Source organism: Nicotiana tabacum, chromosome 22 (assembly GCF_000715075.1).
Source record: "Nicotiana tabacum cultivar K326 chromosome 22, ASM71507v2, whole genome shotgun sequence".
NCBI lineage: Eukaryota > Viridiplantae > Streptophyta > Magnoliopsida > Solanales > Solanaceae > Nicotiana > Nicotiana tabacum.
The window spans coordinates 48778046-48792658 of NC_134101.1; the positions used below are offsets into that span (position 1 = coordinate 48778046).

The 14613-nt window shown below is 34.1% G+C and overlaps 1 protein-coding gene and 1 long non-coding RNA gene across 2 annotated transcripts; both read right to left on the reverse strand.

Moving 5' to 3' along the window:
- Positions 1–3970: 3970 nt before the first annotated feature.
- On the reverse strand, positions 3971–6192 carry LOC142176497 (3-ketoacyl-CoA synthase 2-like). Its single transcript, XM_075244412.1, has 2 exons — positions 5314–6192; positions 3971–4985 (listed from the first exon to the last, which is right to left on the reverse strand). The coding sequence occupies exons 1-2, from the start codon at positions 6022–6024 to the stop codon at positions 4227–4229; spliced, it is 1470 nt and encodes a 489-aa protein (XP_075100513.1). The 5' UTR covers positions 6025–6192; the 3' UTR covers positions 3971–4226.
- A 4742-nt stretch (positions 6193–10934) lies between these two features.
- Positions 10935–14118, reverse strand: LOC142175682 (uncharacterized). Its single transcript, XR_012704765.1, has 2 exons — positions 13842–14118; positions 10935–10975 (listed from the first exon to the last, which is right to left on the reverse strand). It is a non-coding gene; the product is annotated as an uncharacterized LOC142175682 (long non-coding RNA).
- Between the last annotated feature and the right edge of the window lie 495 nt (positions 14119–14613).

A 14613-nucleotide genomic window follows, 5' to 3' on the forward strand; every position in this document is an offset into this window, starting at 1 on the left:
ACACTTGTTAGTGTGCGGCCCCATAGGTTCAATACTAAGCCGGTAGTAAATTGATCACATCAATATACTAATCAAGGGTAGCGTCTAGCAGCACTCCTTAACGACCGGATAGAATGAAGTATATAATTTACTCTCAAGAACCCGTAGAAGAATAATAAAGTAATTCCTTCTGTCCTTATAGCTCCGAGTCACCCTAAGATATGGTTCAACTGTCAAATCCTAATAGGCGACCAACTATGCGTTCATGTCAAATAAAATCGAACATTGGATGACCTAAAAAACTCTTTTCTTCTTTCATTCAATTGCCCTGGCCAATGTCTTAGTTTGGTCGTTTATAATTCATGACAACATGGAGCTTAAACTCATTACCAAGAGGTGACAAATTTTGTCTTGATCAATCACTTATTTTACAAGCATTTAATCGTGCCCAATATCCTTTCAACTATCGCCCTAAGGTCATTGGTGTCTAGTATCAAAGCACAATAAATAACTTGTCAATTACTATGATGATCTCACGTCATAGGAAATTCTTACATCGCATTCTTCAAGAGAATATCCTATTGACAGTTTATGGTAATTCTAACCATTAGAAATTATCTAGTGAGTCAGTTCAATGATCATATCTTTATATGCATCATCTATTTATTTGATTTAGTTAATGAGATCAACTAATCTTCATACCATAAAGACGATCACATAAATACTGATCTAGCCGGATTACTAATGTCCAAATTAATAATCCTACGATCAAGAACAAATTTAGATTAAGTTGTAAGAGACTATACTCTCATTATCAAGATCCCCATCACGATGACAAGTCTCATCATTTAATCAAGGACCTTATTAAATTAATAAAGCAATTAATAATAACTATGATAAAAGAATATCAAATGTCATATATTTTATATCAAATAACGTTCACAAAATATGTTCAAATCATCATTTATGAGATTGGATCTAGGGCATATCCACTATATCCCTAACAGTTCCACCCACTTTCTAGGCAGCCAAACATATTACTTAAGCTTTTGCACAATAGAAGTAATTGTTTTCTTTTCTTTCGAAATTCCAATTGTTGCCACACAAGTGAATTTTGTAAGAAACTGCATTAGTCAAAATCTATGATTATTCAGAATCTAATGGTAACAGTAATTATCTGCGATTGAGCTTGAAATGTTGATATCAAAGTGGAAATGAGGAGGGGAGATAATGATATCATTACGGGCTTTAGGTAGTGCAGCCTACTGGATTTTGGTTTTGGACTATTATTGTCATTTTAATCAATTGGGTCATAGTTTCAGCTGATGTATTCTGGCAGACATCTTTGTTGTGAATATGAAATCACTAGTAAAGAAATTAAAAAATAAAAGAATAGCCTATTAATTTTGTACACTTGTCCTATTTTTACTAGCCTAAGTCTAACAATATAACTGCCTAATTATTCCTTCTGCATGTGACATTTTGTGTGCGTGTGAGAAGGATCTAGAATATGAGAGAGCTTTGAACGATACAGATTAGATCCATCATTGTTGTGTACATCGACTGAGATGATGCCACGTTGCTTCTCATGTGGTTTTTTCATAACACAAGCTAAGACCAAGTCCTAGCTTTATTTTGTCCGCTATTTGCTCACCTTTGACCTTCAGCCTTGGTCTTTCTTCTTCTTCATCGCCTCTCTTCTAGGAAGTAAAATGATGAGATCGATTTATTCCAACAAGTTTTTAGGCCGGTTGAGTTAAAATATGTAAGCAAATTCTAGTAATAATAGCTTTTTTCTAATATTTAAATCCAAATAGATTAGATTTCAAATATAATTTGTCTTTTTCTTTATACTCAGTTCTATATCTTTCTTTAATTTTGCATCACGGAAGCAAACAATGACTGACCAAGAAGTATTTGACTTATATTCGCCACTGTATAACTAGAAATGCTCAACTTTGCCTTATGTTATATTTTTGGTCCATTTATATTCTTATGATATATTTGTCCTTTTCATTAATGAAGCTCCTGCGTGAATATGTGATCTTCACCGGTCCAAATTCTTTGAGAAAAAAGGTTCAAATTCACCTCTCATCTTTTTATAGTGGCTTAAAATTACCCTTGCAACTTGTTTGGATGGTTGTTGGCTATTATATTATATCGTATTGTCACTTTAAATACAATATTTGTTTTGATTGTTACTTATATTTTATTATATCGTATCGTTAAATCCGTCGTTACATAACGACGAAAAGTGTCACTTTATGGAGTGACCGATATGGTGTGATCACGTCATTACCTTTTTTCCCCCCTCTCATCTTGCCCCTCCTTATTATTATATAATCATATTTTATCCTTTACCCTACCTTTTATATAATAATTCTACCTCGTACCTTACTTTTTCTTTATAATATTACAAGTTTATTCTTCATATTGTTGGTGTATGCCATAATGAAACGACGACAATCAATACAATTTATCTAAAATTGTGTACTTCAAAACGATACAATACTATACGATACATTATGAAATGATAAATAACAACCATCTAAACAAGCTGTAAGTTTGGTGCTCCCTTGAGATTCAAAGGTGAAAATGTTGCGGCCAAACGCATACGCAACTATACGTGGTCGTCAAGTAATAAAGTGATAAGATAGACTGTCACACCCACAAAGACTTGTTATCAACTATTAACTAAATTAGACTATTCTAATTATCTAGGCAAGAATTAATCCAAGAAGTATTTGACTCTAAGCTAATTAAAATAAAAAGAAAGCAAATAATAAACTCTACACAAAAGAAGAGCAGATTTTTATGTTATCAATGCTATAAAAACGATCTAGGGTTATGGGCTACCTAAAAATCTTATTGTATTCTTCACTTGAATTAACTAATTAATTCATCTAGTTTATTAGTTGACAAAGTTAATATTCCTCATAAGAATGATTTGTCGATGTCTTACTCACCTATTCAAGCTAACCTAATACATATATGTCTATAGAGTTAGAATCAACAAGAATGCATTTATAATTTCCGTATAATAACCAAGCAAGGCAATAAGCATATGTCTATCCTAACCGCGAATTCATTCCCCGATGCCCGAGTTCAGGAACTTGCTCTACTCGATCCTATATGCAATCTAGAATTCTCACTTTTGAGTTCAATTCTAGATTCATAGATAGTATTTAATTGGTGATCAATCAATCGAATAATTAAGCACAAGATTTTGAATAAATAAACCAATACGATAAATCAAGAAACCAAAATCAATATCCGAATAACAATAGTCATGAAAGAGCCACAACCCTGGAACGTAAAGTTTAGCTCTACATAGACATGGTAGTGGAATAATAATTATACAAAGATAATAAAAATTACTAAGTTTGATGAAAGAAAAGATAATATCCGACGAACTCCAACCTTCACGGCAGTTTCATGCTCTCTCTTGATTAAAAATTCTGTAAAAATTGTGTTTAAGGACTTTTTATAAGTGTAGAAAAAAGCCTAGATGAAATAATCAAATCCAAATTCAAAAAAGTATACAAAATAACCTTGAATCCAGAACGGTGGGTCGCAACGTGAAACGCGCCAAACTTCTCGCGTTGGGCGTCGCCTCGCGCCGGTTAACGCAAGAAAGTGAGGCCGCGTCGCACCGCCCATCGCTTAGTTTTCGAAAGCTTCGCTGCTTCAACTCTATTGATGCAATGTCCGACTCCAATTATTTGTCATTCCAATTGCATTGTGCCATCAAGAGATTTCCTTCACGTGACCATCTTTTCCAAGGTAATGTCATTACCTATCTTTCTATATTTTTGTTTTGTTTCGTCTCATCATTATGTCATAATGTTCCAATCATTAAATACTCATTAGCTAAGTATTGTATGTAGAAAATACACTTCAAAATAAAAATGATCTATCCAACTAAGTAATTATTGCCGTTCTTGTGCAACCAAACAATACATTGCATATTTTATTGTTAACTATATTATGATGAACAAATATATTTTTATTATTATTCTGCGTAATGCATTACTATCCTAATAATCACGATCTAATTTTTACTAATGCAATGGTGCCCCATCTGACTTACAATTTTGTAATTATAGATACGTACTTGTACAAACATTAGGTGCACAATCCGTATACAAATATACTAGAGTGATTTTGACTGAGTTTATAGTTTCAGTTACTGACCATTATTTATTGTTTAGGATATAACTAGTATTTAAACGAGATATATAAAAGCATCAATAGGTTACAGGAAAATCCTCTATCTCATCTGTCCAAACGTTCTTTTCGTTGGCTGAATCGACAGTCCTTAGCACACGCCAAACAACACTGTTACACTTGAAACCTGATCCGAAACCTATTTGCCATGCCCTGTCACCTTTCTTTATCCTCCCTTTGGCTTCGGAGTAGGCCAAATTGTACCACACTGAGCTGCTTGAAGTGTTTCCGAACCTATAAAGAGTCATTCTTGAAGGTTCCATAAGCACTTCTGAGAGATCAAGATTCTTCTGAAGTTCGTCCAACACCGCTCTCCCCCCTGCGTGAATGCAGAAATGCTCGAACGCCATCTTGAAATCAGGGATATATGCTTTCATTTTCCTTTTAAAGACTTTTCTCACGATTAAGGAGGCGAAAAAGAGGAGCTGCTCGGACATGGGGAGGACTAGAGGGCCAAGAGTTGTGATATTGGTTTTTAAGGCCTCACCAGCAACTGCCATTAAGTCTTTTGACAATGAAATGCCTTTCTTTCCATCCTCATCCTCATCTATGTAGGCACAATTGAATGCTCTGTCATCCGCACCTTTATGTGTGCGGATGACGTGCATCAGTTGATATTTTGAGCGTCGACGATCAGAGGAACGGTTTGACAGAAGAGCAGCAGATGCACCCATTCGAAAAAGACAATTAGGTAAAAGCATTGATTTCATCTTCCCCGAATAGTAGACCGATGAGATTATTTCTGTGCTTGCTATAAGTGCATAAGAGTTGGCTTGCCCCTATTAAGTTATTTCACAAATATATCAGCAATTTTGACCACCAAGAGAGGGAAAAGTATGACATACACCTTAATTAATTTTTAAATCTTAGTGGAACCTTCATAAAAGTGTTTCTGCGCCTTAAATTTATCATATTATGTCTCAATATCTTTTGCTTTTTGGATGACAGCGAGATTTGAACCGGAGACCTCTTGCCTGCTCTGATACCATATTGAATAGTATACTGTCTAATTTAAGAACTCAAGTTGTTGAAGAGAAAACACTTTTAGTTATTTAATTCAATTGTGTCTCAACCTGAAAATTTAAAATGATATGAAGATATACCAACCTGTAAAAGCCGGTTAGCTAGGTCTACAGAAATGAGTCCAGCACTGCAGCCCATGCCACCGAGATTATAGGTAATCACATTGACGCCAAGCTTATAATGGTTGACAATCATCGCAGAAAGAGACGGCGTTGGATTAAACGCACTAGAATTGACGATAACAATCCCAATCTCTCGAATCTTGACTCCGGTTTTCGCCAATAGATCGTCTATGGCACCAATGATAACCATTTTCGCTTCGTTTTGATTAATACTCATGGGAACACTTGATGGGATCTTTGATTCGGCTGGAACGTAAGTCTTTTCACCTAAACCTGATCTCTTCGAGATTTTCTTTATAAAATTTAAACTTTCTTCGTCCAAAATGTCGGACATTTTTTCTATTAAACCTTGTTTAGATGTCATAAAACATTGATGTGGCTTATAACATGCAAAATCGACTAAGTAAACATTTCTTGGACAACTCATGAAGTAAACTGTGGTTAAGAAAACAACAAGAGTTGAAAAAGATTTCAACATGGCGAGATGGTTCATGAGGTTTTCAAGAGTAAAGGTTGAAAGATGAAGTCCGACAACAGCAAGAATTGGCACGATGAGGAGATAAACTGCATTTGATATTAGGTAATGGTATCCAAGTTTTACATATTTGAGTCTAATGGAGAGAAGAAAATTGGGCAGGTTTGACTGGCCTACTTCTCCAGCATTTTCTGCCATTGCTGTTGTAGATCAAGAGAAGAGAATTAGTAAAATAAGAAATTAAGATTGTATGATGAGTTTCCAAGCAAATCAAGGTTCAGAGATTTAAAGAGTGAGAAAGCAGAGTTGTCCACTCTAGGTACCGCCTCCTATTGCAGTAATGTGCCCTTTATTTCCTATAACAGTATCGAAAAGTCAGTTTTGTCATCTATACCTTTTTACGTATCAAATTTTCATTTGCTTAACCTACAATAAAAAAGGCTGTCTCGTGCACGAATCATCTCGCGTGAATGCAGGGTTCAGAGAAAGTCCGCACCCTAAGCGAGTTTGATGTATGCAGCCTACCATTTTGCTTAACATGCAACATTTATATTAAATTAATGAAATTAAACACCTTGCTCAAATTATACCCCTATATGTGTCGAAAGAAAGTTATACTCATCATAAGAAATTAAGCTAACGACAATTTTTACTTGTATGAAACGATAGCAGATTTTATAGAATTTACGCAAAAAAGAAATTCTTTGAAAATTGGCTAATGTTTGGATACATAAAATTCAGCTAAGTCATGGGATAAAATGTACATCTTTACAAAAATATTTATTTGAAAAACTAACAGAGGAAATTTTTATTTGAAGAATTGTACTTGAAAAGTGTGAATTTTGACCACTTATTAGTACCTTTTTGCTTCTCTCTTAGTCCAAAAGTATTGATTTATGTTCCTAACACTAAAAAAAATGTGTAAATTGCAGGAATATTGAAAATTCGGGCTCCCGTGATTAAATCCGGCTAAAAAGAAGTGTTTCGACTCACAAGGCAAGAAGGGGCGCATGACATAAGAAGTGCGGTCCGCAAAGGTATTTCTGCGGTCACAGAACAAGTGGAGAAGCACATAAGACTTTTAGCACATGTGCGGGCTGCACGTGAATTGTACGGCCGCAGAACAAGGTCCGCACTAATAAAGAATCCAAAATTCACAGAGTGTGCAAATGACCAAGACTTGAAGCCTTGCCTAAACTGCGGACCGCACAAGAATTGTGCGTCCGCAGAAGATGCATTGCAACCGGAGAACAAATTGTGCGGCTGCAGAATCCAAGTCCTTGCAAGCTGAAGCAATCTGCGGACCGCACATGGAATTGTGCGGTCGCAGAACTCCCGAGAGATATTTTTGTCAGCGAATTTTGGGCCACTATAAATAGACGAAAATCACATTTTTAGGTCAAAAATTCGAAGTTTGAGCTGCTCTAGCCGTTGTATTTTTCTATTTTAGGAAGTTTGTGACTATTTTGGGATTTAAACATCATATTTTATCATTTTAATCTTATATTATGAGTTTAATTAGTATTTTTTTCTTTTTGTTTTCTTTTCTCACTATGAGTAGCTAGACTCTTACTAGGGTTGTGACCCAACCCTAGTATGTAAACCTTATGAGTATTTAATTTAATGTTTGTTTATGATTTGGTGTTGATTATTTAGCCTTGTTTATGCTTTAATTTAAGAATTAATAGTTGCAAATATTGATTCATGTCTATTTGACATGGTTCTTACTTGAGAAAGAGGTTCCGAGACTAGAAAAATTTGGTTAACTAGAAATTGGGCTAATTAAGGGTTTGATTAGTCTAATTAAAGGGTTTGAACTAGAGATAGTGAGAACCCGACTTGAGCTCATATCAACTATTTAGTTTGATACCCATTTGGGCTTGAGAAAGCCAAATTGGAAAAAATCATTCTATGACCGAGAGGTATTGAGTGAGTAACTTAGAGTTGAGAGCTATAATACACCCCGATCAATAAAATAAGTTTTAACGTATTTAACCTATTAGGCGAACACCTAGGTTAAGATCATATCCCTAGACTTTTTAACCATTTGAAAAAACAACAAAAACAATCATTCGCTTTCTAGTTTCTTCTCTTTAGCTTATAATTGTTAGAGTTAATTTAGAAGTAGTGATCAAAACTCTTTGTTTGAAAGTGCAATTTAGTTGTTCCATTTGCTCTCGTCAAGTGTATACTTCTAACACCCATATTAAACTTTCAGTGAAAATCGACCCCGACTCTTGTTGGATACTATTCTTCCAACGACCGTTTCCGCTCACTATTGAGTGCGGATTGGACGTGGATCAGTACTTCCAAAGAGATTTCTAGGGTGAGCACTAGTGTGGCTCACGTGAATTGCCTAGAGATGCTTTAGGACCATACAAGCCAGATAAAATTCATATGCCAACTCTCAGACACCGTACGTTAATTCTACAATGGTTAGCTATATTTGTGTACATTTTGTAGGTTTTGCTCCCAATTTAGAGCTGTGTAGTAAAGATATTGTGGAGGTGAAAAACAAAATTTGTATAAGGGTACATAAGGTAGCAGTGTGGATTGGAATTTTGGGTTTAGAAGTTACCATATGTTCTGATCTCAGCATAGGCCTTTTATTTTTGTGGAGGTTAGGTCTACGCCCACCTCTTAATTATTTGTACTTGTGTTTGTCTATCAACATAATTATAGGGATCGTCTTAGCCAAACCTCTCGTCACCCCAGGTCTAGTAACTTGGGCGCTGACTTCAATTAAAACAAGAATAACTTTTAAATCAAGATTATGTTAACGGAATTCAGAGAGAAGGATATAACTTTTAAATCAAGATTATTGCATTGTTCTAAATTGGTACTATAGCACTCACCATTTTAATGTTGCTGCATAACTAACTATGGTCTCTACCGTGAACGAAACATTTTTTAAAATTCATTTCATACCTCAAGCGTAATTAGGATTAAAAAATTAAATAATTCATGTTAAAATGAGGGGTTTCCAATAAATTTTCTCTTGAAATAAATCCAAATAATTTTACCTATTAAGCCTTTATACTAGTTACCCAAAACAATCTTGTGTAACGTGTTCAGTTGTATCTTTATGTGTACATTTTGTATAGGTAAGAAAAGGGGCGAATTTGATACTGAAAGTAATATGAAACACACTTTGATAATGTAGAACTCAAAATAAATTTTACCTTCAAATCATATTCAACTAATGATGAGATAACAAGGAGTAGAATGTCTTAATTTAAAGTTGACAAAATAATTTAATTTTTTAATACAAAGTCAGAGATACAATACGATTTTACGCACGATTTAAAGGGTTTATGAGGGGGAATTTAAGATATATATGCCTTGTACCTAATAGCTTCTGCCTGTTTTTTTGCTGCAACGCTTTTGGCCCATCAATAATTAAGTAGGCAATGCTAGTGAGGCATTTAAGGCATTAGGCATGCTTGAAGGGTAAACTACATCAAAACCGAAACTTTGCACTTCAAAGTTTCTGTTTTCACTACAATTTCTTAATCTTATCTGCCTTCTTCGTTTTTGTTTTAGTTGCACCCTCTTTCTACCCGCAAAATAATACGTGGACTAAAGGTTTTTTTCAATTAAAGTGACAAAATTGAATAGAGATTATTTTATTTACAGAGTCGCTATTTGGAATTGATTTTGTTGGTGTTCCAAGTCACCTTTTATTTGAATCCCTAGTCAAAGGAAGATTTGACTCTATTATTATTAGTCTGCGAAAACAAAGTCCGAGTAAGGAATTCTGTTAACCGGGGAGAAGGTATATCGCATTCCCCGAGTCCCGTAATTCTAGCACGGTCGCTTTTATTGACTAAAATTGGCTTGAATTAATTTTGGATAAAGTGTATTTTATTAGCCTTGAATTACTATCGTCAAATGCCCGCTTAAAAATTAATAATTAAATTTTATTAATTTTGCCTTGGAGCGTGTAAGCACACAAGGTCTTTATTTAATTATATATACTAAAACAAGATACGTGTCGGTACACATGGTTTAAATGTAATTAATCACCGAAGAGCATAATTTATTAAACAAAGGTCAAGGAGCGAGAAAGCACACGCGGCCTTTTTTATTAATTACATGGACCAATGATCGTGTATGAGCACATGGTCAATATTTGAAACACACCTAAAATTGCCTAGCGTTTGATTATTTTATTAGAAGTGATTGAGTTACTAAATTATCTATTCAAGAGGTAAGGATATGACATTGAAATTATCTAACTAAATATGATATCAAACGTAGACAAACTCGTGTTTGTTATTATTTCATGGTGTTGGACTAGTTGAATGATTGGTTGAAGAAAATAAGCCAGCTTTGTTATTAAAAAAAAAAGGGCAAACTCTTGAATTTTATTGGTATTGGACTGCTGCAATTTTTGTATACAAAATGGGCCATCTAAAATGAATCTATTTGGCCCAATTAGCTATATAAAGAAAATGGGCAGCTTTGTTGTTAAGGAAAAATGGGCCAGTTTTGAAAACAAGAATAGACTAGCAGGTTAACCCATTTGCCCAATCATATTAATTTTAATTAACACTGTGGCTCAATAGCTTAACAACTAACCAAAAGCCCATTATGCATCATACATTGTTGTCACATAACTTATGAGATAATTTTTGTTTTTCTTTAAACGAAACTAAAAGAAATTAGAAAAAAATAGTAAAATCAAGAACAACATTTAAAAAGTGATTAAGTAAAGAAATATGAAAATTAGGAACAACAAGCATTCAGATAACGAAAAACTAACCACAACAGAAACCTTACGACTAAAACAGTAAAGTAATAAGAAATAGACCTTTATGCAATCTTCTAAAACTTTACGGTGAAAAGAACGGCAAAAACTTAAACCAAACAAAATTCTTTGTTTATTAGCCTACTACAAGGTCTTTATATAACTTTTATATTTTTAAGTGAAATACTACCATTACTCAAGAAACACTACTTGAAAACTAACATTGGGAAAGCTATTAAGCTAAATAAAAAAAAAAAGAATTAAACAAAGTCATAGATTTAATACTTAAACCACGAGATTTGATTTCAAGGTTACACTTTGACATCCGTCCATATTGAAGATGCACATATAATCTAAATATGTTCAACTTTTCATCATCTGTTATTAAAGAAAAAGAGCCTGCATTACAAATGTTTAGAAGGTTACCTGAAGAGCTGAAAATAAATACAACAGGGGATGAATTGAAGCTCAGCAATAGAAAACAACAGAGAACAACAACAAAATCAACAGAAATCCAGCAGCAAATCGTGTTTAAACAGCCCGAAAACTTTAGAGAAGAAACCTAGAACTAACTCTAAAGAAGACTTCTACTTTTCTAAAAGTTTGCACTCTAAGATTCACTCACAAAACAAAATTTTTTAGCTTACTAAAATATTCATCTGGTGATTTTTTGTTCAACCATATGTGTGTTCAAGCAACTCTCAAGATCTCTGCAAGTGTAAGATAGAGTCTTTGAAGTGAAGAAATAGCAGCCCCTTAAATAGGTAAATTAAGTCCCCTTTTTGGGCCAGATTTTAGTTCACCAAAAATCTGTCCAAAAACTGACTTTGTGTGCTAAACACTGTTCAAGATCTGTCCCCAAAATTGAAAGGACAGCCTGAAAATCTGTCGTGTCAGAAGCAAGGAGAAAACAAATGTCATTTCAGCCACCCTACTAGTAAAAGTAGGCTACTATTACCCTATTTTATGATAAAATAGCATAAACTTCAGATTTTAACCATCAAGAACAAACTACTTGCTCAACACAAAATAAAAAATGAACAACTATGAACTGACAAAGCATAAACGAGACTAAAAACATAATTGAACTAAGTATTCAAACCAACTTGATTGGAATGAATTCGATTTTTACAAACTAATTACTAAACAAATAACTAAATTCACAAACTAAATGCTCAAACCAGAACGAGCATCGTTAACAATCAGACAACTAAATAATCGACAAACTAAGTGAATGATTTAGCTAATACACTAAAGATCATGTTTAGATCAATAACAATCTAACAAATCACTAAACTAAATAGAGATAACTAATTAAATAAATCTAACTTGAAACTCTAATTAACAAGAAACAACCAAAACAGAAAAATCAAAAATCAGAAACTAATCTATTAATATAAAAAATCAGAAATTAATTAAAGAGATGACGATTATACCTAACGAGTATGCTTGAAGCTGTTCGAGCCACGAGAAGACGCCGGAGATGCTAAAAGGCGACTGCCTGACTCCGAAATGCACGTTTCTTTCGGGTAGATGCTAGAACGAAATGAGTTTCAGCATCTCGTCAAAAAAAAATGAGTGTCTTTGAGTCGAAAAATAGCTAAGATGGGGTTTTGGGGCATTTTGGCGGTGGTGAGGCAGTGGAGCCGCGGCGGGTAATGGGCAGCGGGCCGGCGGCGACGGGGTTTTAGAGGGTGAAATGGGTAGGAAAAGATAGGTCTCGTGGAGCTCTATCCATTCATGCATGTGTTGTAGGGTGATGTTGGCCGGAGCTTCATGAATTTGAGCCAAAAAGTGGTGGCTAAAGTTTCCTAGATCTAAAATTCAAGGAGTTTGAGGGGGTTTTGAAGGAATTGGTTTGGAGATATGGGAAGAGGAGGTTGTGGAGAATACATGGTGTTAATTTGGAGGTGTCTGGAGGTGGTCCGCCACCGATGGGTGATTTCCGGCGGCGGCGGCGGAGAGAAGAAAGAGAGAGAAGAGAGAAAGAGTTATGGGGGGAAATGAGGGAATTTTTCAGTTTTTTGAGGCTTTAAATACCTCTTGAGAGATTAAATATGGACCATTAGATCAAGGGGTGATCAATGGGTGAGATTTGATCTTGGGTCACTTAATGAAACAACGTAGTTTTGAGGCAAAACTACGTCGTTTCAGACCCTTTCAAGGGCAGCCCCTTATCTTGCACTTTTGGCCACTTTCTCTTTCAAATTTGGCCCAATTTCTTTCTTAATCCTACTTATTAAACTAAATTTATACAAACAAATAAATTAATTAAGTAACTTATTCAAATGATCAATTAACTAGATTAATTTATCAATTGAATAGTTAGTCAATTCCTAAAATGCACAAATAAAGAAAGAACTATTTTTTGATATTTTTATGATAGGAAATATGCAATCAAAGACACAAAAATTGGAAAAAATAATTAAAGTAACAAAACACTAATGACTTTAGGAGGTGTTAAAACAGTACAAAAATTAGGTATTCACAGTTTTTATACTTGAAAGAATATATAAAATTATAACTACACAAGTAGAAGTTATTTACATGTTTAAAACTAATATAATTCCGCAAATTAAATCAAATGTGCATAGACAAACGTGTTAATTGCGATTAGAGATGAAGTTTATAATAATTATATTGGATTCAATTGAATCCAATATTGGGAAATATTACTAAATTTTAACAAATATTACATATTGAACCCATAATTTAAAATACACTATCTAATGCTAAGAACCTTAAAAAGTAAACCATCTAATTTAAATCTGTGGACGTGCTTCTGATTGCAATATCTAGACAAATACTTAACCATTCACGGGGGCGGAGCTAGCTTTAAAGTTACAGGTTCGGCCGAATCGAGTAACATTGATCTAATTTTATATTTGTCTTAAGAAATTTATTTAATATACGTACGAATTATCAATTTAGAACCTAATAAGTTAAAAGAGCAAGAATATGAAACTTATAAGCTTCAAATCCTTTCTCTAATCGACTCACCGAGTATATTTTGGGATAATACACACGAACTGCCTTCAAGTAATCCTATTTATTTTCTTGGATGTTTTCTTGAGTGTTTGGCTTGTGAGTGAAAAAACATTTAGCAAAAGATTGATATTGATATATAAATATTTGTTGGGGCAAGTAATATGAAGTAAAACTTGAAATGTTTATAGAATAACCTGGCATACACCAACAAATGAGAAAATTTTCTTCTCCTTTTTAAAGATAGTTTTCATAAGCCAACTTAGAAAAAAAATATCACCTGTAGTTGAGTGTTCTTTCCATTGCTGTCGGATTATTCCCGCATTTACAGCTTGGTATGCTTTAATTCCTAAAAGAAAGAAGAAACTTGGCAATAGGCACTTGCTATTAACTAAGTGATAACTAATATAATTGTCAACTCTTGCAAGTTGCATCCGCCTGAGTTTAATGAGAACACCGACGGTTCAAAGTAGAGTGGCTAACTTCATATATAAGGGGTCTTAGTACTTTGATATATTACTACAATTTGTTTTTTGCTCCAAAACCTAACTCTTAAATTAATCTTACTAAGATCTGGTCGTGCTTACCCCTTAAAGATAGCCACTATGATCTTACTCAACATATCCAATCCATAGGCTTGTAATGGTTAGGGTTCGTTTGGTTGGTGGGATAAGGGATTATATGCAGCATAATTTTATTTTGTTGTTGGTTGAATTTTTGAATCCGAGATTAACAATTTCGAGATTAATTTATATCACAATTGTGATATTATTGTTGGGTTTAAGCTTCTTAGAGCTTAAAAGAGAGCGAATGGAAAATGGAGGGAAAAATAAAATTTTGATTTTACCTTCTTGACAAAGGGACATTATCCCATATTGGAGGAGAAAAAGACTTTTGATGGGTATATATACAATTGCTCTTCTTCTAGCTCTTAAAGAGTTAAGAAGAAGGCAAGCCTCGCGTCGTCGGGACATTGTCCTATGTTGGAGGAGAAAAGGACTTTTGATGGGTATATATATATATATATATAATTGTTCTTCTTCTAGCTCTTA